Consider the following 27319-nt stretch of genomic DNA (forward strand, 5'->3'; position numbering starts at 1 on the left):
CCTCAATTCTAACTGGTGGCACAATTTTACCCCAGTTTACAGATTAGGAAAGGGTTGCGAGTTTACTGGCATCCATGTGGTGTTATCTGATTTGACGTTTAAACTGTCCACTTTATCCAAACCAAAGTACAATGTGGCGGTTAGAAATATAGTAAACCAAAGGGACTTGAGGAAACAAAAACGTCTTTGAGTTATAAAAGATCTAAATTGTACAAGCAGCAGAAATCTTGGATTGACAACATGATACCTTTTTAGATCATCTTTCACCCTCCCGGTGGTGGCACCATACTATTATGGATTAGGTTTCTGTATCTTTTTTTGTACCATGGACCCCTAATTTAGCCTTCTGGGGAATCCCATGGACCTCTTCTCAGAACAATGTTTTAAAGTGCATAACAGAGCAAAGGGAACATTGCTCTAGCATCTGACCCCTGAGATGTTCAAGCATTTCCACTCTGTTCATCTCACCTCCCACTTCCACTAAACTGCTCTGAGACCTTCCCTAACCTTCTTCAGAGAAAGTAAAAGAGAGACATGCAAGCAGGTTTGGAAATTATGTTTCTGAGATGGCAGCAGTGTCTTCTTTTTCTCTTCCTGTTGAAAGCCTCCCATTTCCTAAGCCCTCCACGTTTCCGCAGATCAAGTCCAACCTTTCTCCGGTTCGACTTCCTTACCTTTCTCCGCAGCCCTCCGTCAGCGCAAACCTCCAGGCCGGCCCCTCGAGGCCCCGCCCCTCGAGGCCCCGCCCCCGAGGCTCCTCACGGTCCCGCCCTCTCGAGGCCCCGCCCCCAGCCGCGTCCCGGTCCTTCCCCGGTCTCGCCCAATAGAGCTGGGCCACTCTCTCGTCCCCGCCTCCGAGCAAGAGCGTTGCCTGTCCCCGCTCCCCTCCGGGCCCCGGGGCTGCCGCTGCGGAAGGATGGAGTCTGGGGCCGGCGCCTTCTCCGAGGAACAGTTCCGGGAGGCCTGCGCCGAGCTCCAGCGGCCCGTACTCTCCGGGGCCGCCTGGGAGCTGCTGGTGGAGACCCAGGGCATGAGCGTCTACCGGCTGCTGGACCAGGTAGCTGCCGCCCCTGGAGGACCGACGGGCGGCCGTCCGCGGGGGTGGGGTGGGGGGTGCTCCTGGGGGTGGGAGTGGGAGGTGCTCCCGGGGGGCGGCGATGTGGGGTGCTCCCAGGGGGTTGGAGGTGGGGGGGGTGGGGGTGGAGGTGGGGGGGTGATGTCGGGGGATGGGGGTGGGGGGTGGGGGGCTGCAACCGGAAGTCCGGAACCTGCGGGTCTTCTGGAGCTCAGAGAGCTAGCTCTGGTCTGGGGGTGCCACCAGCTGACACTTTGACCTCTGCGGGTCGTGGGGAGTGGGCACGGTTTCAGAATTTAGTCCCAGGTCTGAGACCGGACAGGGCCAGTGGATTGTTAGAAGTTAATAACAGAGTGAAAACGAGGGTCTGCGGATTCTTACTTAGCCCCATGTACTTGCCTGCAAGGGACCTGAGCCTCGCTCCCGGTGGGTGCTAGAGGTATCTGTGTGGCGGGGAGTATGTTAAGATTGAGTCTAGGTAGGAAAGCGACTGGGATCTTCAGAGAGTGGATGCCCAGGGTGGTGTGTGTGGCGTGAGGAGTGTGGCTGAGAAGGGACCTACCGTCGTCTCTAGTCATTTCACTAACTTGCTCCTTTTGAGTGCTGCCCCATTCCTTGCAAAGTGCACGGAATAACTTTAGCCTGAAGAAAAAGTTTTAAAAAGTCTGGGGAGAAGTTAAAGGGTAGAAGGAATGGAGTTGCGGGCGTGCCTGAAGGCCTTGGGAGCCAGGTAACCGGCCGGGTGGAATGATGGCCGGTCATCGGTTGCTCTGTGTGCTAGCTGCTGCATGGTTAAAAGTCAGCTTTAGGCAAGGTAAGTGAGTGCAGGTTTCCTGGCAGAGACCAGAGTATTAAACTGTTAGAGAAGGGAGGAGCTCTGAATGTCTGTGTGTCCCAGGGTCACCGGGTACAACAGGATGAGCAGGAAGCTCCGTGTAGGGCAGGCAGAGTTAATTTCTGAGTGTCATTTAAGCATTTACCTTGCTGAAGAAATGGACATGTTTTCTGAAAAAAATCCTTTTATCTTTTGGATAAAATCGTTTCATTTTCCGCACCGGCCTCATGCAGGCATTTGCCAGGTCCTGGCCATTTGCTGCTCAGATGTATGTGTCCGGCCACTTTCCCTTCCCTTTTTCTCCTTGGCCTTTGTCACTCTTGAGTGCCGCCTCTTCCCTGGAATTGCAGTGATCTTCTGACTCGCTTCTTGGCCTTCCACCCTTTTCCTTCCATCCTGCACACCTGAAATCAAGCACCTGAAAGAGATTGTGATCTCATCGTTCCCCTTCTGCCCCTGTTGATTGCATAAAAAATAATACCTACAATAATAGCTAGCTCATTGTATGCTGTGTTATGCTCCAGGCACGGTTAAATGCTCCGCAAGCACTGACTTAGTCCTCACATTGCTGCAATATTGTCAGCCACTACATAGACTATCACCTTATTACCAGTTTGGAAATGGATATATGGAAAGGTTAAGTTGATGGCTCAAGACTCACACTGGGGTTGGAACTCAGCTTGAGTTCCAGACCTGTGCTATGATACACTCCTCCACTGACTCTGAGAGAGGGCAAGTATGCCAGCTGGGCTGTGCTCGGGGGACTAGGCTGGTCCAGGGCCCGTGACTCCTCCACACCCATCCTGTCCTCCCGTCAGTCCTGAGCACTCCCCTCATGTCACTTGAAGGGCTTGAGCTGTTTTGCTTTTGTGCCTTTTATCCCACAACAGCCCCTTCCTGAGCGGAGACAGAGTGTCTGGCTTTGTATTGTTTCCATTGTATATTGATATGGAGCGGGGCCCACCTCCTTCCTGGGCGGAGGATGGGTATTCAGAACTGTTCTGATCCCTATGAACCATAATATAAGTCTTATTTCCCCCTGTTCTGGGTCTGAGGGCAGTCATAGTACACTGATATATGTTACAAGTGTTTCCAGAGAACTCCCATAAGTTGGAGGCCATACAGTTCCCATAGGTGTGCCCATGAGCCTCAGCAGCTAGGCTGGGGGCCACTGCCCATGGCCGCTTTGATCCGCATGTGCATTCAGTGTCAAGAGACCCTGACTCTTCAGACTATTGCCCAGGCCATTGCAGGTCAGGTTTTTCTTTGCAATTGTTTTCATCTGGCTTTTTAAATTCCTCTGACTGGTGTACAGAGTGGACTTGTTTGGGGCCCGTTAATGTTAGGGGACTAGCAGGGGGTCTTATTGGTCCACCTGACTTTTGATGGTGTTGCATTAAGACCTTTACTTCAGTCCCATCAATAGACACATTATTGATCTTATTTCTTAATAACCATCTACAGATTTGCACCCTGCTGGAATGAGTCTCTTGATCTGCCTGTCTCTCCCTGTTTCTTGTTAATGTGAAACCCATAAGCAGAAGCTGAGACAGGTAATCCAATAAGGCTTCTTGATATGCTTGATTTTGTTGCAGTAAGGTTACAGTTGGTACCCATACAAAAATAACCCTTTTCATCAAAATTCTTGCTAAATCTTTGTTGAGTAAGGGACATGTTCATTGGATGAATGTCCTGATTATGATAAAAGCAGTCCACCATGGCTTGCATACATATCATTGGATACAAAACATACAAATCATGTTTCATCAGGGGTGTACCATTTGGAATTATGGAATAAGAAGGGTCAGACAGTCCTCCTTCTCAGACTTTTCAGTGACTTTTATCCAGTTGAACCAGGCTGTCTGTTCCACAGGGAATAACCTGCTATGAGTCTGAATCAGGGAGGTGTGATCATGATCTAAAAATGATGCTGTAACAAAGTTACTATCACATGATTTGAAAAGACTGACATAAGCATAGAGGTACTTGAAAGAGTTTGCAATGTAACAGATAAATGTATTTTAAAATAAAAAAGATTGTGGCTTCCTTTTAGTAGACACAAATAATTCTGAATCTTGTTCTTGAACAAATGGCTACTTTTGATATACACCTTTTGATACTTTTCCATTTTCTCTTTTCCTATTAAGTCACAGAATTTTAGACTTAGAAAGTCTCTTTGAAACCACTCTGTTCAATTACCATCACCCTTTCTTTTTTCTTTTTTCCTGCTTTCTTTTCCTGCTGTTTCTTGTTCTCACTTTCTTTTTCTTTCCCAAAGTTGTAGTGCTAACTTATCTTTATGTGGCCCCTTAATATACAAAATGCTATTACGCATAAATTTTCATTTATCCCTCTCAACAAATATAGAAGATCGGTAGAAACAGGTTTATTTTCCTATTTTATGGATGGCAGTAAGACCCAGAGCAAGCCACACAAGACCTCATAGCTAGTAACTAGACATGAACCAGGGCACTTTGATAAACTCAGTACCAAATATATAGCTTGCTTCAATTCAGAACTACATTCTTTTTCTGCAAGCTAAGCAAAGCTAAACCAGTCAATCCTGAAGGAAATCAGTCCTGAATATTCTTTGGAAGGACTGATGCTGATGCTGAAATTTCAATACTTGGGCCACCTGGTGCGGAGAACTGACTCCTTGGAAAAGACCCTGGTGCTGGGAAAGATTGAAGGCGGGAGGAGAAGGGGAAGACAGAGGATGAGATGGTTGGATGGCATCACCGAGTCGATGGACATGAGTTTGAGTAAGCTCGGGGAGTGGTGATGAACGAGGAGGCCTGGCATGCTGCAGTCCATGGGGTCACAGAAAGTAGGACACGACTGAGCGACTGCACTGAACTGAAAGCAAAGCTAGTGCAACACTGCTATGTGCTATGCTATTCTATGTGGTGCTGTGGGAAAGAGCATGGATTTTGGAGGCAGAGAGTCTTGGGTTACAATCTCTGCTCTGTTCCACTATCATTCATTTATTCGGCAGATATTCAGTGCATGCCTCCCACGAGGTCCTGCCTTGACAGACACTGGGCCGAAGCAGGGAGCAGGAAGTTGGAGCTGCTGGTTCAGTGAATGAGCTTCTTGAACAATAAACAGTATTCCCTGAGGATAATAAACATAGTACATAATGAAATGGCAGCTGAAAAATGCTACCAAGAAAGTAAAGTGTGATGAAGGGATACAGAGATGTTATGAGGAGGTGGGGCTATCCAGGGGTGATGTGATGTGCTTTAGATATAGGGAATCTGGAAAAACCCTCTTTCAGAGGTAACAATTGAATGGAGATATAAATGAAATAAGAGATTGCGTCCTGCAAATATCAGAGGAGAAATGGACCAGAGAGTGTTCCTCAGAGCTCAAGGACATTAGAATTGCCGGGGGAGCTCTAAGGACATCTCTCAGCCCTACTGGAGCCCATATTGAATGGAGTTGGAGTGGAGCTTGGACAGCTTCCCGTTTCACCTGGAAGCTGATTATTCTGTCCTGTCTACTTTGGTGTGTTTGAAATGTTTCACAATAAAATATGTTTTTGTTGCTTCTTTTTGTTTTTTAATGTGAAAGCTTCCCAAGAGATTTTAATGAGCGTGCTGTGTTATAAACCATTGCATTAGAGGGAACACTGAGTGCTAAGTTCCAGAGCCAGGCTGACCTTGCCTCGTTTTCCAGGAAGAGCCAGGAAAAGCCAGAAGGACACAGGACCACAGTGAACCTGGTGTTGGAGAGTGGCCAGGAGTCAGGCCCCACTCACTCCGTGGGGGATGTTGGCCGGCTGCTATTTCATTATAAAATCTCAGCTTCCTCAATTGCAAAGCAAGTATAATTCTTGCTTTTTAGGATCCTTGGCTTCTTACAAACATTGAATGAAATGATACATGGCGGAGTGATTCTTGACCTTGGGCACACACTAGGCTCATCTGCAAAGCCAGTTAAAATTCACAGTTAATATCCTAGTCTGTTTCAGATTCAGTGCATCTGGGTGGGACTTGAGAGTTGGCTTTACATTTCTTTACTTCTCCTCCTTCTTCTTTTTAAAATTTTATTTTTAACAAATGGCCAGGCGATACGGATGCTCCATGGATGATACTCTGAGAACCATTGGTGTTTGGGGAGCTTCTCACGTGGTTCTCAAGATTCACCATCCCACGTGGTGATGCTGAGGGGCAGGAGAGGGAAGAGTGAAAAGGAAGAATATCTTACAGTGAAAGTAATGTCCACTCTAAGACTAACTCTTCCTGATTTTTAAATTGGTGTCCACTTGGGAGTGGATGTCCCCTGGAGAGAAGGGTTGTGGTCACTTCAAAAGCTTTCCCCGAGATCTGCAGTCAGGTGTCCCTGGAGCTTTAGGCTGGATCCTATGCCAGTAGACACTGTGGTCTGCCAGTAGATGGTGTGAAACTGGCACGCAGAGGCTCATGTCATTGATTTAGACCAAGAAAATATTGGTCTGGAAAGATCTGACCAAGGGCTTGACTTACGATTTGAAACCAAGTGTCTGGCACTGCGAGAAGCAGCCGCCTTTGTCCTTCCAAAGGTCTTCTCATCAGTGAGTCTGGTGAAGAGCAGACAGTGGTGTCCCAGGGACTGTTTTACCCTGTGCTGTTGGCCTACTAAACTACTGAGAGCCTGGCGTGACCGGGAAAACTAGGTCTAGCCATGCTGCGTTGAGAGATACCGTGTCCTTTTGGACGGAAGCAGAGATTAAACTGCCATGGAAACAAATATACCTCAGTGGGTGAGAAGCTCCCACTCTGATTTCCCAGATGGGATCATAATCCGACTGGCATCATGGACCTCTTCACTTCTGGATGACAGGACTGTTCTCCCTTTTCCCATCTTTCTAGGTACCAACATGATTGATGGAGCAGTTGATGCATTCGAGACACTTATGGAGCTGTTATTTACTAGTGGGTAGGACCAGCATGGCTTAAAGCTGAGCACCATATATAGCCTCCTTCTACTTTCTGCCACTGGTGGAGGTCAACTCTCTCTCTCTCTGTCTCTCTCCTGCTCCATCGCCCCCAGTGTAACTGGACAGATAATGTTGGAGCCTCATTTCTCACTTCTCTCAGGATGAGCTTGTGGTGTGAGGCAGTATGAAGATGCTGACCGATCGCAAGGTGCTGGTCCAAGATTTGAAGGCATGCCTTAGCGGGGAGGGGTGAGTAGGATCGCCCATGCCTGTCTGTGGATGTAAGTCAGACTTTGTATTCCACAGCTGGTTTTGGGCTGTTTGAATATACCCTAGTAAGAAAAAACCTCCAAATACTCCTTCATGACCCATTCAAGCACTTTTTCAGAACTTATTGCATGCCTGCATTTTGGTGATGCCTGATGAATAAGACAAAAAGCTCATACCTTCCAGAAGCTTTAAGACAATAAAACAGGCACTTTTTATGCAGTGTACATCTGAGTTCCTGACCTGTACCATATTTTTTTCTCCCTGAAAAGCTTCTTTTAACATTTCTTCCAAGCCAAGTCTGCTGCTGATGAATTCCCTGTTTTTGTTTGTCTGAAAAAGTTTTTATTTCTTCACTTTTGAAGGACAGTTTCATTGGATATAGAATTCTAGGTCAGTGATTTATTTTATTCAAAATAGTATATATTTCACCCTACCCCCTCTTTTTTGCAGAGTGGTTTCTGATGAGATGTCTACTATAATTATCATCTATATTCCTCTATAAGTCAAGTGATCACCCATTCCTTCCTGCCAGCTTCTTTTAAGATTTTCTTTTTCTCTTTGGTTTTCTGAACTTGAATAAGTTTTATTTAAGATTGTTATGTTTATCCTGTATGGTGTGCTCAAGATCAGCAGATTTACTTTGAAGAGTGGTCTGAACTTAAATGGTAAACCCACATGTGATTCAAAATAAAATATAACATATTTGGGGTTTATAATACAAAGATTCCTCTCTTGCATGTGGAATTGCAGTACAACTCTAGTAATCCAGATCTTTTCTGGACTGTATATTTTTAGAAGTGGTGGTGGCAATGGTCTAAAGCAGGGATTGCGAATTTGTTTTCTGTAAAGAGCCAAATAGAAAATACTTTAGGCTTTTTAGACTAAGAGGCTATATATTGACTTACGTAACCACTTAGAAATCTAAAAACTATTGTTAGCTTGTGGACTGTGAAAAATACCCGGCATGACAGATTCAGTAACTCCTGGTCTAAAATACAGTTTTGGTGGTTAATTGCTCTGAGGTTTTGGGATTTATGAACCTATAGCCCTAGCTGAGTCTCAGGTTCCTCATCTGTAAGCTGGAGATAATTCCTTTTCTGCCAGATTTGTGCAGGGATCCAATGAGAGGATACATTTGGAAGCCCCTAGTAAATTAAATGGTGTTTGCTGCGTAGGGTGATCTATGTTCTACTCTACCCATCAGGACCTGCATTATGCTTGTCCTGGTAAGACATATTACATAAAGCTCTTTCACTCAGAACCGTCTGCTAGAATGGTCAGTTACACGGCCGCCTTGGCCATCGCTGTGTATACTCTCCAGCTTGTGATTCCTCTAATACTGCATTGGGAGAGGTCAGTGGTGCTTTGAGGTGGGATCGTAGGCTGTGAACTTTGCCGTCACATCGCTGGCTTCAAGTCCAGGTTCTTTTGCAACTAATGAACTTCAGGTCAAGCTTGTTAGTTGTGTGACCCTGGGTGAGTTTCATAATCTTCTAGTGTCAACAGCTGTATTTATTGAGGTATCATTTAAGTACCTCAAAATTTACTCATTTTAAGTGTATAGTTCACTAATTTTTAGTAAGTTTATGGAGTCATGCATCCTTCCCAGAGTCTAATTTTCAAGTGTTTATGTTACCCCCAAAGAAACCTGTTCCCCATTTGCAGTCATCTCCTGTTCCCATTCCCAGTCTTAGACAACCACCAAGCTACCTGCTGTCTCTGCAATTTGCGTTTTTCTGGGTCGCCTGGGGCAGGAACACTGGGTTAGGGACTGGAAGGAAAGTTTCCCACCCAGGTTTTGCCAGCAGGAGTCATTGGCTGACTTTTGATGCATCGCTGTCATTTTTTACATAAGGATCTAAGGCTCCTTCCAGCTCTAGAGCCTGTGCCGTTTTTACTGAAATTGTCAGCTTGTCGTTTGGAACAGTGGCTTGGAGCAAGTGTGCAGAGACTAGAGCCGTATTAGGAGCCATCGTGGGGAGAAGAGGGCACAGCGTCCTCCTCTCTCTGGCTGTCCCAAGAGCCGACCGTAGAACTCGAGCAAGATGTCACCTCTCTGAGCTTCGTGTCATAGGACGTGACACCGGTGTCCCTGTTGATACCACTGGGCTCTGTGAGATCACACACGATAGTGAACATGAAACTGGAAACCGCACTGTGTTTAGAGAAATAAATGTTAGCATTATTGAAAGAGTTCATAGCAGGTCAGAGTGACTGGACGGCTTCCGGTGCAGAATGCATGGCAGTTATAGTGACGCTGACAGATCACCAAGGCAAATCCATTCCACGCTGAAAAGCCAAGTGTAAACCGTGCCTGACTGTTTTCTCAGGCCCAAGGATATAGTGGGCCCATGGTGTTTTGTTTTTTTTCCCCTCTGGTACATACTAGAAGGAGGTGGAACTTTCTGTAACAGAGTGTGTGAAGTTTCAGATTTCTATGCAAAATTAAATATGCTTCAGGTTAATGTCCATTAATTGTGTCCATTATCTCTTACTTCTCTTCCTTAACTCTTCATTTTAGTAATGCTTATGCATTTTTGTACCATTTGAATGAATTTACATAGTCATATTTGCTTGGAAATGTGCAGAAGTCTGATCAGTACTATTTTGTCAGTCTACTTTAATGTCAAGTAAAAAACAAACCTGGACTTAGAGTTGGAGGTTATTGTATTGGGAAGAATACTTAGACCATGAGATCCATGAGTTTCTCAGGAGTGAGGCAGAAAAGTCTTTTTTTTTTTTTTTTCACAGAGAGGAGTCAGTAAGACTGAAACCGCGTGTGGGGAAGTGAGGTGAAGGTGGTCCACTGGAGAATAGAACAGAATATCTTACCTTGAGGCCAGTTTATTCTCAGCAGGGCTGGATGCTGCTTAGACTGAGGCTGGGCCAAAGTTTAGAGTCTGGAGGAAGGGGATGCTTAACTAGTTTGGTTAACAAACATTTTGTGCCTATTGATCCTTGGAATAAGCAGCTTAGCTGATCATTTGTGGGACCATCAAAGGGAATTTAGAGGTGTTGTGTCTGGCCTTGTGATAGGTAAACAAAGGGTGTGTGTTTGTGTGTGTGTGTAAAAGTGATTCTTTTGTGATAAGCTGTTTTTTGAAACACAAAGCATGTGAGAGTTTCTTAATCAGTTTTTCAGGATCGCAGAACTCAAATAGAATTCTCAATAAGAACCTTGTAATAAGTAGGATTGCTTTTAGCTGCAAGTAACAGACAACTGGATTAACAAAGTCTTAAACAAGTGAAAAGTGAAAGTCACTCAGTCCTGTCTGACTCTTTGGACCCCCTGGCCTATACAGTCCATGGAATTCTCCAGGCCAGAATACTGGAGTGAGTAGCCGTTCCCTTCTCCAGGGGATCTTCCCAATCCAGGGATCGAACCCAGGTCTCCCGCTTTGCAGGCGGATTCTTTACCAGCTGAATCACCAGGGAAGTCCCCAAAGAGAGGTTTATATTTCTCACCTAGCAAGCAGTCCAGAGGTCAGCAGTTGCTGGCATTGGATCAGTTGATCAACAATGTCAGTAAAACTCTGAATATTTTCACTCTGCTTTCTCATTTTTGTTATCTCTTAATCACAAAATAGCTCCTGCAGCTCTAGACAGCATACCCATATTCAAAAGAAGAGGGAATTGTCTTATGGCTTCCTCTACCTATAGAAGAGATCAGGAAGGTTATTAGCTGTGCAAGTGGCCATAGGGGTTCTCTTAGTAACAAAGAGCGTGTGTGCTACAACGAATCTCCTGTTTCTTCTGGGAATTATATTCTGCACATGATATTAACTGATTCTCTACCACTGAATAATTCTTTTACCACCTGTAGTGTAGGAAATTACAGTATCCTGTAACTAGTGGATCATTAGAAAAGTATGTTGTTTTTCAGTTGTTCAGTCATGTCCAACTCTTTGTGACCCCATGGACTGCAGCACACCAGGCTTTCCTGTCCTTCACTGTCTTCCAGAGTTTGCTCAAACTCATGTCCATTGAGTCGGTGATGCCATCCAGCCATCTCATCCTCTGTCTCCCCCTTCTCCTGCCCTCTATCTTCCCAACATCAGGGTCTTAAAAAGCAGTGGATATATGTATAACTAGTTCGCTTTGCCATACAGCAGAAGCTAGCCCAACAGTGTAAATCATCTACACTGCAATTAAAAGTAATTTAAAAAAGAAAAGCATGCGTTGCATTTTACTTTAGATAAAGAAACTGAGCCATTCTTAGAAGTGTTTTTCTGGAGGACCTTCAGGAAAAACCAAGCACCTCTTGAGTAAACTTGTTTAGAGTCATTTATTAAAATGTTAGAACAACAAAAAAAAATGTTAGAACATTTCAACACATATCTGCAAAAAATGTTGCACCAGAATTATATCTCTAATTTGAAAGAGAATTACACATCAGTACATTGCCCAAATAAAACTAAGATTTATGCTTCCTCCTGCTAAATTATTTGTACAAACAGTGGTACCTAGTTCTGGTGAGATGCTTCTTTGCTACTGGTGAGAGTATAATAGGTAAAATTCTTTCTTAAAGATTTATAAAAAGTAAAAGCATTAAAGTGTTAATGTCATTTACCCTAAAATTTATCTCTGAAGAAGCATTTTGCTTTCCTAATGAAGAAGTTAGAATTATGAACCAGATTTGTCCATTTGGAATAATTTTTCCAGCAGTGTTCACAATTGTGAAAATATATGGAAACAGAAATAACTTACAGAATAATAAAATTAGCTGTGATCACTCAGTTTCAAAATGATGTAGTTAAAATAGGAATGCAGTCTGTTTATACTATCTTACTCCCATTTTATAACACTTAGAAATATTTATTTACTCAAAAATATGCAAAATATTATCAGTTGGTATTTGAGGACTATGAAGTTACATGTTTTAATTTTCTTTATTATTTTTGGCATCTTGTAGTTTTTTTCAATGAATATGACTTACTTTTATAATTATGAAAATTTCATTATTAAGAGACATAACAAAAATGTGAATTTGTTTCTGTTGAAACAATTCCCTTCCTTTGAAAGAAATGAGGGGTAAAAAATTGCTTTGACCCAGAATTTGAGTGGGGCTACTCGGTGCTTGAAAAGAACATTTTACTGATGGGTTAGGAAAGGTGTCACCAAGCATTTTGCTTCTCTGGTGTTCTGGCATTTCTCAGTCCTGCCATGAGGGAATGTTTAAAGGAAGTTGTCATAGTAGTTCATTCTTCGGTATTCACATAAGCCGCATCACTCTATTTTTCTCCTCCTAGAGGCCTTTCTGTTTTCTTTTCTGTGATATTACTGGAGTGAAGTCACTAAGAGCAGAAACTACATTCAGAAGGGAAGGGGACTAATTCCAGGAAACACTTTGTCTTAATTCATCCAGATAACCAAAGCTAACTCATGTGAAGTTGAGAAGATCATTTTTTCTATACATAATTATCCCTTTTGCTCACTGTCTAGAAAGTCAGTTCAGTTCAGTCACTCAGTCGTGTCTGACTCTTTGAGACCCCATGGATTGCAGCACACCAGGCCTCCTGTCCATCACCAACCCTGGAATTGCTCAAACTCATGTCCATCAAGTCAGTGATGCCAACGAACCATCTCATCCTCCTTCGTCCCCTGCTCCTGCCTTCAGTCTTTCCCAGCATCAGGGTCTTTTCTAAGGAGTCAGTTCTTCGCATCAGGTGGCCAAATTGTTGGGGCTTCAGCGTCAGTCCTTACAGTGTACATTCAGGACTGATTTCCTTGAGGATTACCTGGTTTGATCTCCTTGCAGTCCAAGGGACTTTCAAGAGCCTTCTCCAGCACCACAGTTCAAAAGCATCAATTCTTCGGCGCTCAGCCTTCATTATGGTCCAACTCTCACATCCATACATGACCACTGGAAAAACCATGGCATTGGCCAGGTGGAGCTTTGTTGGCAAAGTAATGTCTCTGCTTTTTATTATGCTGTCTAGGTTTGCTATTGCTTTTATTCCAAGGAGCAGGTGTCTTTTAATTTCATGGCTGCAGTCACCATCTTCAGTGATTTTGGAGCCACCCCACAATAAAATCTGTCACCATTTTCATTGTTTTCCCATCTATTTGCCATGAAGTGATGGGGCCAGATGCCATGATCTTAGTTTTCTGAATGTTGAGTTTTAAACCAACTTTTTGACTCTCCTCTTTCACTTTCATCAAGAGGCTGTTTCAGTTCCTCTTTGCTTTCTGCCATAAGGGTGGTGTCATCTGCATATCTGAGGTTATTGATATTTTTCTATATAAAGAAAATGTGAAAGTGAGAGTCACTCAGGTGTGTCCAACTCTGCGAATTTTCCAGGACAGAATACTGAAGTGGATAGCCTTTCCATTCTCTAGGGGATCGTCCCAACCCAGGGATCAAACCCAGGTCTCCTGCATTGCAGGCAAATTCTTTACCAGCTGAGCAACAAGGGAAGCCCATATCAAGAAAATGGGGACCCAATATTATTAGTATTGGGCCCAATATTAGTATTAGACCCAAGATTAACAGTATAGAAAATGGGAACCCAATATTCCTGAACAGAAGCGCATTGTCTCTCTCTCTGTTGGTGCTGATTTAAGTGTGTGGGCATAGATGTGTGTTGCATATAGCACTGTCTTCCCCTGTGTGAGTTTGAGGGGAGAGGGCTGGAGGAGAAGCTATTTCTCCCTAGTCCTGCCCTTCCTGTGGGGCATCCATGGCACAGCACGTGGGTGGTGAGGCTGCCAGTTTGTCATTTGCTGGTTGGAAACCCTTGGTATAAAGCCACGTACTTTTATTTTATTTTTTATTTATTTATTTTTTCATTTATTTTATTAGTTGGAAGCTAATTACTTTACAATATTGTAGTGGTTTTTGTCATACATAGACATGAATCAGCCATGGAGTTACATGTATTCCCCATCCCGATCCCCCCTCCCACCTCCCTCTCTACCCAGTCCCTCTGGGTCTTCCCAGTGCACCAGGCCCGAGCACTTGTCTCATGCATCCAACCTGGGCTGGTGATCTGTTTCACTATAGATAATATACATGTTTTGATGCTGTTCTCTTGAAACATCCCACCCTCGCCTTCTCCCACAGAGTCCACAAGTCTGTTCTATACATCTGAGTCTCTTTTTCTGTTTTGCATATAGGGTTATCATTACCATCTTTCTAAATTCCATATATATGTGTTAGTATACTGTAATGGTCTTTATCTTTCTGGCTTACTTCACTCTGTATAATGGGCTCCAGTTTCATCCATCTCATTAGAACTGATTCAAATGAATTCTTTTTAATGGCTGAGTAATATTCCATGGTGTATATGTCCCACAGCTTCCTTATGAAACCTTATGAATTAAGTTTCAGTTTTGCCTTCCATTACCTGCCAGTTACTTTCATGTACATCTGAGATCCCAAACTGGGCTGTACTTATCTCACCTGAGTCAGGAGACCCTTGAAGCCTCAGGATCTTTAGAAAGATTCTCCATGTTTATCCCTTAATGTCACATAATTCTCTGGAACAGTGTTTAAAAAGATAAGTTCATTCATGTTTGATTAGTCAATAGGATTGCTTTCACAGCTGAAAGTATGAGTATGTCTTAAAGTTTCATTTTTGTTTGTTTGCATTTGCACCGAAATTAATATGAGCCGTTGGTTTTATCTTAATGATAGATCCTTTTAACAAGGTGGGAGCCAGGAATTGTGAGCTGCCACTGTACAGAGTGAAATGTGTAGTGTCACCAACTCCAGCCCAGAACCCTCACAGAAGAGGATACAGCTTAACATGAAGAGAAGTCTCTTGTAATTAAGAATATAGAAATGACCTTTTTCTGAATAAAAGGGACTAGTATGACTTCAAGCATTGAAAGCTAATGTTTCTCTCCCTATTCATTTCTTTTATACATAAGTCATTTATAGGAAAAAGGGAGCAGCTAGTGAAAAATCCTGTCTTGGAATTGGTAAAGCAATGTGTTGGCTTTCATTATGCTTGTGGTTATTTGATATAGTAGTCTGAATCCTGGTTGCTAACTACGTATATGATACACCCACGTGGGTGTTTAATAAGCATTTCAAACTCCACTTGCCCGAGGCAGAAAGCTCTTGGTTACCCCACAGCCCACTCTCCCATCTACCTGGTTGCTCATGGAAGGCCCCAAGAGTTATCCTCAATTCTTCGCTCTCTCTGTCCCCAGAGCCCATCTGCCAGCAGTTCTACTGATACTGCTTCCAAAACGTGTCACTAAATGTCTGGCCTCTCCCCATCGCTGCTGTGACCTCCCTGTCCAGTCACCGTCATTCTTTTTCTGGACCGCTGCCCCGGTCTTCTGGCCCGTCTCCTTGCTCCCTCGTGATCTATGTCCTACCAAGCAGCAAGAATCATCCTTTAAAGGCTGCCCACCCCCATGTAAAGTCATTTCCCTGTCTGAAGTCGTGAGCTGGTTTTCCACAGTAGTTAAGCTGAAATCCTGACCCCTGCACCCTGAGTGGCAAAGCCCTCTGGATGCAGCCTCGCTGCCCCTCTGGCCTCAGCTGCGCCAGCTCTGCCCCCACTCACTGCTCTGTTCTCTGAGTAAGCCAGCCCGTCAGCCTAAGGGCCCTCTCCCAAACCCGGAGTGGGGTTTCCTCATCTTCCCATGCTGACCTCCTTCTAGCATTTAGAACAGACTCCTTGGATAAATTCCTCATGGAGATATTTCCTGAACACCTGATAAGATAGAAGTTTCCACTAGCTCTCTCCCCCTGCAACTCAGGCACCATTTGTCACATGACGCTCTTTTATCCTGCTTAAATTGCTGGGATAACATACAGCCATCACCAGCACCAGTGCCTAAGGCCGGTTTTATAGGACCGATGAGGACAGGCTCCCGTCTGCTTTTTCACCACTGTGTCACCAGGACCAAGGGAAAGTGCTCAGTGTTACATGAACAGGTGTTTTTCAGATGCTGTATAGTCTTAACACAGCAATCAACAGGTTGTTTCTGCCTGTTCTGTTTTTGTAGCGGACTGGATTGTATGCGTATAAGGTTTTTGGTGTTCTGGAGGACTGCTCACCAGATCTGCTTGCAGATGTCTATATGGACTTAGCCTATAGGAAACAGTGGGACCAATATGTTAAAGGTGAGTGACACAGTTTTTAAAAACCAATTAGAAAGTAGAATCCCATGTTACTTATTCTAGCCATTAGTAAGCAAAAGGTATGTTTACTGTATTTTTCACTTTAAATTTGAGCAAACGCATCTTAAAGTGCTAAGTCAAATGTGACTGCTGTTCTCAGGGTTTGTTCCTTGCGTACCACTAAAGTCACTCTCCAGTTCGTTCTGAGGGATGCTTTGCTCTCATATTAAGTGGTGTTGTCATCCACAAACCTAGGAGATCGTGGAAGGCTTCTTGGAAAAGGTGGTACTGAAGCTTTGCTTTAGAGGTTGAATCCACATTTTATAAGCATCAAGATTTTATATATATTTGTACATGTGAGCAGGTGAGGGGCTGAGAGGTTTAAGGGCATTCAAGGCCGAGGGGACGGCATGAGTAAAGTAGAGAAGGCATGAAGCAACATAAAATGTTAAAAAATTGGGTGCAATTGAATAGTTGGGGAGCAGAATCTGGAACTAGGCTGGAAGGTGGGCCCAGAGCCCCAAGGACCTAAACTGACCACCAGGCTAGGGTTCCTCGATTTTTCCCTGGAGGTAATGGAGAGTTATGAGCAGTGATAGATAGAGGATCTTGCTGCCACTTAGAGCGGGGAGTAGTTTCTACCATCCCAGTCAGTCACAGTGAAATAAATACAGCTAGCCCAGGGGGCCAGAAACCTTGACAGAGCCGTTCTGTGGGCAGGAATCTTGGTTGCAAGAAGCAAAAGCTAACAAATGCCAGTGTGAGAAAAGGAAAAAGCATTTTTTGGTTTGGTTTATTACATTGAAAACGGCATGTGTGTCTCGTTCCAGGTCAGCCGCATTCAATACTCTACTTCTCCAGCTTGACTGTGTTTCCATCTATGTGGACCACGTTATCAGGCAGATTCTCGTGTCATGACAAAGATGCCACCAGAAGATGCAGGCTTACATTCTCACAAAGTTCATCACCCCAGAAGAATAGGAATTTTCCCACTCATTGCATTCAGAGTCACAGGACAGGCTGTAATTGTCTCGGCATCGACCATGTGCTTATGCACTGGGGACATTTATCATGATTTTGGGTCGCTTGGTGTTGTCAAATAGGCTTCCTATGAAGGGGGAATTGTGATGCCCACCTGCCAAGGGTGAAGTCAGGCGTTCCCTGTCCATTTCCCTGGCAGCCGTGGCTCAGTCATGTACTGTGGACCTTGGCAGTTTCTGCCACGTGGTACTTGGCATCAGACGTCCCCACTGGAATAAGGTCCAGAGGCAGCAGCAGTTTGACTTCTCTGGAGTAGTCCTGAGGTTCTTAACCTAACTCTAGTCTCCTAGATCTTCTGTGAGCTAGCTGACAGCCTTTATGAAAGCACTTTTGGGCTAAACTTAGAAGAGTGGCAAGCCGAGTCTCGTCCACACATACCTTCCCTAAACTAATCACCATGGCCATGTCTAGCTCAATTTCCCAGCCCTATAATTACCACTGAGTCACTTCTGCTTAAACTACATAGTGAAGGTGAGAAAGGCGATGCTCTGAAGGAGAATGAGATGCTGGTACAAGGACAGGGGAGTCAACGCCAAGCAGGCAAAGTGACAGATGTCCACTCATTCCCTTCCTTTCAAGGGCATCTTCAGCCTCTTGGACCAATGGACTGGCAAGCTCTTTACCCATGGTCTGCTTCTAACAGATTTTGTTATTTCAAAAGCTAAATTAATTAACACATTGACAAAGTCAGTATTTCCTAAAGGGACTCTTTTGGCTCCTCCAGTGGACTTGGCTTGGCTCCTTCTCTAAATGGTTAATTAGAAGCTTCCCACACAGCTTAGAAGCTTCGTAGCATTCTTTTACTATCTCCCTCCAATTGCTGATGCTATTTGCATGCAGTAGCATGGTGGGTTGGTCCCTGTAAGTGGGACAGAAAGCAACATGGGAGATAGTCAAGAAACTTATTAGAGTCAGTACAGTTAGGCCACTTCCTAGCTTTTCAGGAAGGACACTGAACTCTCTGGAAGCTTCATTTCTCAACTGAACACACCAGACTGGGTGGCTTAGTCCCAGGACACCTGTACTCAGTCAAGAAGTCTGAAGAAGGGAGAAGGGGCGCAGCAGTGTGACTGTTGGTAATCTGATGACATCTAGTGGTTCAGTTCGGTTCAGTCGCTCAGTCATGTCCAGCTCTTTGCGACCCCGTGGACTGCAGCTTGCCAGGCCTCCCTGTCCATCCAACTCCTGGAGCTCACTCAAACTCATGTCCATCGTGTCGGTGATGCCATCCAACCATCTCATCCTCTCTCGTCCTCTTCTCCTCCTGACTTCAATCTTTCCCAGCATCAGGGTCTTTTCAAATGAGTCAGTTCTTCGCATCAGGTGGCCAAAGTATTGCAGTTTCAGCTTCAGCATCTAGTGGTTACCCAGACTGTTAAACCTGAAATTTTATTTTAATTCCTAGTTTGGTTTCACTGAATTTTGAGACTGTCTGTGCTATATGATGAACAACTTTTGTTGGGTGCTTTTATTTTTACTGCATTTTTGTATCTATTAGACTCTGCCTCTTGGCAACAAGCTTTCAGTGGTAATGAATCTATCTGACTTTTTCTAGAATTCTGTGTTTTATGAGTTAGTGTTTTATCATCCCTAAAGGGTTGGCAGCATATCAAAGCTTTTTCTGAATTGAAACCAAATAGACTTCCAGATTCAGTAACTTCTTTGTTTTGTTTCTTTTCTTAGAACTCTATGAAAGAGAACGCAATGGAGAAACAGTGGTCTACTGGGAAGTGAAGTACCCTTTTCCCATGTCTAACAGAGATGTATCCTTTCCAAAGGTGGACCGTTACTCAGCTTTCTAAAGTGCTTCTGTACCCTGGGACCATCACCCAGTGGTGGTGTGTCCAGCAGGTGTGAACAGCATTGTCTGACTCTTGCAGAAGCATCTGCTAAAGCTCTTCCTTCTTGTGTGGCTTTCAGAGACCTCAGAGTGTGACTTCTAGGCCTGATGACATGGAGCACCTATAACCGTGGTCACAGAAAGGCAGCTCACACTTTCTTGAAACTTTTCTGGGAAGCCCTTGTGCCACAGAATTGGGGATCTGAGAACAACTTTTCATAAAGAGTATTCAGTACATTCCCTCAGTCTATGGAGGAGAAAGCCGGGACCCAGAGAAGTCAGGCGGCAGAGGCTGACTTACGTAGCAGCCGACTGGGGGCTGAACTCAGGCCCCACGTTTCCAGCTCTCTCCTCCTCCCCTCCTTCCCGATTATTGGCTCTGGACACTGTGTTATGTTTTTCCGCTTCAGTCTCCTCGATTATGATATGAAGCAGTTGAATAGATGTGGGGAGTTTTAGCTGACACTTCAGGGTTCTGTGACGTCCCCTTAGGGCCAGGCCAGGAGGTTTGATGGACATTTGCTGGGTAGACAGATTGGGTGGGGGAAGGTGTGATTTTTGACCTCACTCTTTTCTTCAATCATAGCAGCTGATTGTTTTACACATTGAATTTCCATAAAAAATCCTTTAAATAGAGGATGTTGGAGATTAAAAAAAAAAATGCTTGGAAACCACTGCTGGATGACTGCTGGAATCTTTTCCAGCTGTAGCATTCTGTAAGCCTGTATACTCCTGAATAATTGTGCTCTAGAAAGAGAGGGGGCGTGGGGGTGAGTGTAGGTATTGTTCCTGTGTGATTGGTTACCCTGGCTCAGCCACATTACAGACTCCATAAGAGATTATTTCTTGGCACAATTCCCACAGACTGCTAAGCAGTTTGTATACAGGTGGTATGTATTTCAGCCAATTGTGGTTACTTAATCTTTTAGATTTTATGTGGTTTTCTCTCATCCTGCCAAAACTGTGCCGCATAGGAGCCATCATCCCCCTCAGACAGGGAAGAAAACTGAGGCCGAGGGACATTCAGATCTCTGCTCAGCTTCTCAGCAGGGTCTCACTGTTATGGGCAACAGACGCAGGCGTGGACCCAGGTCCAGCTGTGTCCAGAGACGGTGATCTGGACCAGAGCAAACCCACCTCTCTGACCTCACAGGACCCTGTGGGCGGCGTTCTCAGGAGCAGACACTTGGGGCTCCTTACAGTTCTGCTGCATTGTCTTTCCAGTGCCACTCAATCCCATGATGAGTATCTCAGTCTCTGCATCTGCAGGGCTGTTCAGGTTTTGAGAACAGAGAACAGTGTAGGGAAAAGGGCAGTAGTTTGGAGGGAAGGCTCCCAGGTTGCGTGCATGCTCACTGATTTGCTGTGTGACCTTGGAAAAGGCCCCTCACCTCCCTGGGCTTCAGTGAACGGCTGCTTCTCCCGTCCACCCTGGACCTGCCAACTGCTGAAGGAACCCTGTGAAATCACAGTTAATCTATAGATTGTCTCCTCAGTGAGAGTCAGGGGACGTCCATCACGTGAACTGAGCAAGCTGTGGGACAGTATTTGCTGAGGAAAACGTGAAAGGCTTGGGAGGGCGGAAATCCAGAGCTAAGGCAGCATCATTCCTTCCTGAAAACATGTAAGCACTGTACTCGTCAGGGAGTAGCGTGTGGGGGCGACAGACGTCCCGCAGCATGCCTGGGGAGGAAATCTCACCAATCAAATACAGAGTCCATCACATTAGCTGGGCTATGGGATCTTCTGCAACTTTCTTTACTTCTCTGTGTCTCAATTTTGTCATTTATAGGACATATTTATATTTATATATTTATATAAGACATAAGACAATAAGATGTCATATTATGTCATTTATATTTACACTGAATTCACAGGGACTTTCTCACTTTCAAAGCTGATGCTAAATATAAAGCACATGATATATGTACGTCATCAGGGCTCAATAAGTGGTGACTCCTGCTGTTTTTTAAAATCGAATTATCTTCCCTGTAATAGTGCCATAGACAGTGGCTAGTCTGTGAGTGTTTATTGAGATGAAACGGCTTTGTGATTCTTGGTGAACCAGACCCAGTGAGGCCATCTGCCTACTAATTATTTGGTTATTCATGTGTCTTCCTATGATTGCCAGGTGTAAGCATCCTTGCCTAACCATCCTCTGTACATAGAGGTCAGTGATTAGGGCCTTTGCGGGAGGACGGAGAGCAGTGACCTCATTGTCTAGTGAGTGAGATTCTGCTTCAGTCTCTCTCCCATGCTCCCACCAAGCTTATCTGCAGGGCAGTGTTACCTTTTTTTTTCTTCTGTAGAGGGAAACCAATAGCAGAAAAGTTGAGTAGCACGCCCAGGATCACACAGCTGCTAAGTGACCAATTGTCTGAGACTTCATTGCCTTCTTGGAGAAAGGAGGACTGGGTTCCCCACTTAACTAAAGCAGCAGGGGACCAATCTCCAGTGGGTAATGCATCCTCTCAAATGACAACGCCAGGTGGGAGGAGCCAGACTTTCCTAAGGTGGGTGGGCAGATGGGGCGGGACCCGAGATAACAGAGCAAGGGGACAAACACGAAGCAGAGGAGTGGAATCATGTGCCGTTGTTTCTGCGGTGGGCTTTCCTTCTGCTTAGCATCTCAATGCAGGCCTTGCTGTTGCGCCTTGACCGGCGGTGTGGTATGTTTACGTGCGGCAGCGGCGAGAGCTGGATTTTGAAGGGCGGAAGGTCCACGTGATCGTGTCCCAGAGCACCTATGAGCCACAGATTCCAGAGAAGTCGGGTGTGATCCGGGTGAAGCAGTACACGCAGAGGCTGGCGATCCAGAGCGATGGCAAGAGGGGGAGCAAAGGTAAAAAGGGGCACGGGTTGGGGTACCTGCCAGGGCTGCAGGCGCGTAGAGTGCAGGATGCTGATTCCCGGGGGTCAGAGACTGGACACGGGTCCAAAAGAAGCAAGAGAGAAGCATTTCATCCCCAGGAGCTTGGGTAGACTAGTATGTGGATCAGTTCATTCTTTACTGACTCTTGCATTGTCTAGATGAAATTAGGACACCCAAGGGAACCAGAAGGCTTAGAAACTCACTTTGGGAAGGTCCTGTATATGCACAGGCTGGACAGGGGTGGCCAGGAAGGCTGGTGGGACCACCTGTGGGGAGGCAGCTCCTCCTCAGCAAACACCCAGGGACTCGGAACCTGTCTGCCTTGAGTTCCAGCCTCAGACGACACAGTGGGGCAGAAGTTCCGTGCAGCCACCTGCTGACCTAGAGTGGATGTGGACTTGAGGCTGAGGCAAAGTCTAAACTTAGTTGTGATGTGTGTTAATAAGATGTGCCACTTTGGGCGCATCATACACTCTTCTGAATCTTCACTTCATCATTTATAAATGGGGGTTTAATCTTAACAACTTCTTAGGATTAATATAATTAATGAGAGCCGTAATTAAATGAGAAACTGTGTCTAAGTGTATTGCTTGCCAGGTGATTAAAAAATAGCCACAGAAGGTGCCTTGGCTGTTTCCCACAATGTTTCTGTGTATGTCTCCTGTAAGGCACGGCAGAGGGGCCAGTCTCCTGGAGTTCTTGTGACTCACCTCCTTACTTTCTGGGCTGGATATGAAAGTGGAAGGTTTGCAGGGTTTGTACTGTATCTTTCTAACAGGTTCCCTCCTGAATTGTTCTCTCTCTCTCTCTCTAGTTTTCATGTATTACTTCGATAATCCTGGTGGCCAGATTCCGTCCTGGGTCATTAACTGGGCTGCTAAGGTGAGACCCCAGGAAGCGGGAGGGGAGGTGTGTTTGACAGCTGTTGACTTAGCCTGTGGGGCTGTCAGCTTGAAGAGCTGTGCTGTCTCAGGCCTCATGATGCTCTTTTATGAAACACCTTGGTTGATGGACTGTGTTAGGCCTGGGGTGGCCAATACCCAGGACAGAGGCTGGGACAAAAGACAAACTTTAGAAGGAACGCCAGCCCCACCCTGCTTTGCACCAAGACCCCTCCAGGATCACTGTCTGGAACCTCCCAAACAGTAGCCTGTTCCTTGTAGGAACAAGGGTGCCTGTGGACCCTGTATCTGCTCATGGAGGAGTTAGGCTGACCTAGCTCGGGAGACAACCAACCATATTCAAGCCTGGAGAAATCTCCAGGTTCTTTATGGTTATTTTGTTTTTCTGTAAGGAGAGGGAACCCCAGTGGTGCCCAGGTCATTCAAGACTGCCTAGAACCTAGAAACATGCTGACCATTCAGCGTGCTTTGTAAGGTCCTAGTTACTGGGGAGAGAGCTCACCAGTTCCCTGGGAGAGTGAAAAGGCTTTGAATCAAGCACAAGATGGTTTGAATCTTGGCCCTGCTTCTGACTGTGTAATCTAGAGAAACCATCAATTTCTTCCCCTTTAAAAATGGAAATGAATAGTCCCACCATGTAGAGGAGTAAATAGAACAATGTGTGGGGAATTTCTTAAACAGTGATCAACACTAACTAAAGGATGGCATACCCACTCTTGCCCCCCAATCCTTACCATTGTCTAATTTTATAAAGCAAGTCTTTCTTCTCATTTCTTTCCCCTGCAATGCCACTTCTGTTTTATCTTTCCTTTCCAAAAATGATAGCTCATAAGTATCTTAACTTTTTATTAGGAAAAGCGAAAATGTGTAACAAGGTCTTACAACAGTGGCCCCTGCCTTACCCGTGTCCTGCGTCTTCCCTTTTGTCATCATCTGTGGCAACACGCTGTGGAAATCTGCTCAGGGCCCCTGTTGTCATATTTATATTCCCAAAGCCATCTTCTTTCACCTTAGCCACATCCTGAAGAATCAGGAGTCATCGCTGTGAGGATACAGACATGATGGTCTCCTTTACTTTGCAGAATGGAGTTCCTAACTTCTTGAAAGACATGGTGAAAGCCTGTCAGAACTATAGGAGAACCTAGAGGAGGAACGTGGGAGCTCCGTGTCCGTGGGATGCTGTTCATGGAATGACGTTTTTGGAAGTGTGACAGCCACCAATGCTCAGCCTGCCTTTCTCTTTCCTGTGCTCAGAGGCCTGCACACTCTCTAGCAGTTTGTCCTCGAGCATGTTTGCTGGACATCTGGCTTCCTTTCCCAGTCTCCCCACCCCGGGACCCACTGCCTTTTCCACTGTGGAATGTGGGTCAGATTATAGAAACCTTTGTTTGTTCTTAAAAAGTGGAGTCCTCAGTAGGGAACACAGTCATTCCATTGTGCCATTCTAGGGGGATGGCGAGTGGAGGACTAATAACGCTGCCTAAGAGTGACTGATCCCAGTCAACTGGCTCCCTCCCATCTGTGAGATGTCGCAATCTGGGAGGGTGGTTTCCTACTGAAGTTTCATTGCCTTCAGAGCTGACTGTCAGGGCTCCAAGACTGGAAGACTCATGTCCGTTTGCCTTATGCTTTGCTGACTTGGATTGCCTAATTTGAGATAATCATCTACTAAGTCCCTCCCCATTCCTAGTTGGGGAGGATCATAGGCTGTTCTGATTTCAAACCATTTTGATAAACATTGCAGACCTAACTGTGTGGCGTGATAACAATTTTTTCTCATCGTCCGTGTTTGGGTTTTTCTTTTTCCCATATGCCCCTGGGGAGGGCTGTCCATATCTCACTAGCTCTGCTTTTAACTGGACACTGAGGCATCAAGGCGACTGTAGCAGTTAACAGAAGGCAGACTGCTTTGCACATAGCATTGAGCTAAAGTGTTGTTATATGGAACAAATGAATTTCCCTTCTGAAATGTTTTCAGACATTGAAAGAACAGGAGTTCACAGCCAGAGAAAATGTATTAGTGGTGTGGTTGACTCTACACCTTTTTCTCAGGAATTCTATCTAAAGTTATCTGCCTCTCCCACCAACCAGAAGACTTCTCTTTTCCTACTTTTCTCTTGAATTTTGGAAGGAAAGATATTCTGTGGACAAAGGTACAGCCTTATAATCTCAGGGAAAAATTTTAATCACTTCTGTATGATGGTAACAAACCTTAATTACAGGGCCTAAAATTTCAGGATGTAAAGCTGGATGTGGGAGATTTGTTACAACGGGATACCTCAGACTGTGTCTTTTCTCTCTGGAAATGGAGGTGCATTGAATACCAAATAAATACAGAATGACTTATACTTGTCCTGTCTGCAGTCTCCTTTCTGCCTTGTTCCCTGAGAATGAGACTGTTAGGTCTCTTTGGTTTGCAAGTGAAATCCAACAGAACTCATAGCCCTACATAAAAAGGGATTTTAGGCTCACTTATATGCAAGGCCAGGTATAGAAGGCCTCAGGTAAGATGCTCAAACTGACATTAGGAACCAACTCTGTCCTTCTTTAGGGTAATTCTTTAATGTTGGGCCGTGTTTGGTGGCAGGAATGCTGCTAACAGAAAGTGAAAGACCTGCATCTTCCCGAGTTCACACCAAGTCAATGAAAGACAGCATTTCTTTCCAGTTGACTGTGAACCATCCCATGATTCCCTTTAAACCATGTGTCAATCCCTGCCCTAGACACTGGTCATAGGGAATAGAGTTATATACATAAGGGAATGCTTCATAAATGTATCATTAAAATATCACTATCAGTAATGTAGCTGGAATTTAATTTTAGGTAAAGTAAATCTGAAATGTCTTATGTAATAGAGGTCAAGGTGATTTTTTTTTTAATGTATAAAGTCACTGAAACACAAGCACTAGGATTATAGTCTTTGAGCAAAGACTCCACATGAAGTGGTGTCATGCAGACTGTATCTTTAACAGTGTTTAGTAATCTGCTAAAAACACTGAGAATACTAAGCATCCTTAATTTCTTAGTAAGGCGATTTAAAAAAAGTCACCTAGCTTGGCTATAATTAGTAAAGGCCCTTTGGTGTTCATGCTTGCTAAGTTGGAGATGACAGTGCTAAGCAGCGCTGAAAACTGAGATTGTGTGGGGACTGAGGACCCCTGAGCCAGCAACCCCAAATGCCAGCGACCCCAAAAAACAGACAGGGTGCCGTGAGGTTTAGCTGGATTCTTCAGGTTCTGACTCTGCAGGGTTGGAGTGTATCATTTGGAATTTGAAAGTCATAAGGGTATTGTCGTTCATCTAACCCTTTGCTTCATTCCTTTTCTCATGTCTGTCTCTCTGAATAGACAATAAGATCTTCATGGGTAGAAACTCTTCTTTCACTTAGATTACTGACCCCTAACGAAGTGTATCCTAGGCACTCAAATAGTATCTAGTGAGTGACTTTAATGATTTGGAGAGATTGACCAAATGACACACCACCCAGAAGGGAAAATCTATTCAGATAAAGACATTTGATTTGATTATATTAAACTCTACTTTAATATTTAATAATTTAACTCAAGATGAATTATTTCCCCAGGTCATCATTTTAGTGGTTCTAAATGCTGTAGATCTCCTTAGGCTTTTCTTGAAAGGCCCGTGTTAAGAGGTGGCTTTCTGGCGTGGCTACAGGTTATATTTCAGTGTTATGGAAATGGCTCAGTCTGGACTGAGTTCAGTTGAGATTAGTCAGGATTTTAGGATTTTCATGATGAAAGTAGCATTACTATCACTGCTAAATTTTCTCCCACAGGTGAATTATTCACACTGCATAGCAGTTTAAAGCTAATGACGACCTTGGAACTGAGGAATTCCAGCAGAGGGTCACTTCCTAAAAATGTTCCTATATCACAGTGAAGGCCCTGCCCTGGCTCCCTGGCTGAGATCCCTCACCCAGAATCCGCACCTCTAATGCCTGCCCTTCAAAACTCCTTCCCAGCAGGGTTTGAAAGAGAGAAAGCAGGAAGAGCCCACTCAGTTCTCATGTTCCTGGTGGCACTGCCCAGTTGGCTCAGAGAATTATCTTTAAATGCTTTGAGGTCTGTATTCACTTCACAGATATTTCTCAGTGGTCTGGCACCCATCTGGCCAGGGGACAGGCATGGTAGACCATGGGATGAGTGAGACAACCTTGGAGTCACCCTCAAGGAGCTATGATCTAGTGAGGAAGACACAGTGGGGAAGATGTTGAAGGATGATGAGTTGTGAGAAAGGGCAGGTAAAGTGAGCAAGAGTCTAAACCTGGGGCACTAACCAATTCCTGGGGGTCGAGGAGAACGTGTTGGAGTTGGCTGGCTAGACGTTGGAGAAGAAAGCTATTCCACATGGAAGGAACCACTTCCATAAAATCCCTCAAGCAGGAGAGGCAGTCATGTTGCAGGACCATCCGAAGACCAGTAGGTCTGAGCAGTGAGAGTGGAGGAAGGCATCTCACATGAGGC

At 44.8% G+C, this 27319-nt stretch overlaps 1 protein-coding gene across 2 annotated transcripts; it reads left to right on the plus strand.

Annotated features, from left to right (window-relative positions):
• Nucleotides 1-849: 849 nt before the first annotated feature.
• PCTP (phosphatidylcholine transfer protein) lies at nt 850-25183 on the plus strand. 2 transcript variants are annotated; one of them, XM_070478481.1, is made up of 6 exons: nt 850-1057; nt 16066-16183; nt 18905-18984; nt 21732-21903; nt 22748-22815; nt 23918-25183. In XM_070478481.1, exons 1-6 carry the CDS (start codon nt 917-919, stop codon nt 23978-23980), a joined length of 642 nt encoding a protein of 213 aa, XP_070334582.1. In that variant the 5' UTR covers nt 850-916; the 3' UTR covers nt 23981-25183. The 2 variants fall into 2 exon arrangements, with proteins under 2 accessions (XP_070334582.1, XP_020758868.1); XM_020903209.2 differs by lacking the exon at nt 850-1057 and adding an exon at nt 10252-10434.
• The last annotated feature ends 2136 nt before the right edge of the window (nt 25184-27319 follow it).

This window comes from Odocoileus virginianus, chromosome 17, assembly GCF_023699985.2.
Source record: "Odocoileus virginianus isolate 20LAN1187 ecotype Illinois chromosome 17, Ovbor_1.2, whole genome shotgun sequence".
Lineage (NCBI taxonomy): Eukaryota > Metazoa > Chordata > Mammalia > Artiodactyla > Cervidae > Odocoileus > Odocoileus virginianus.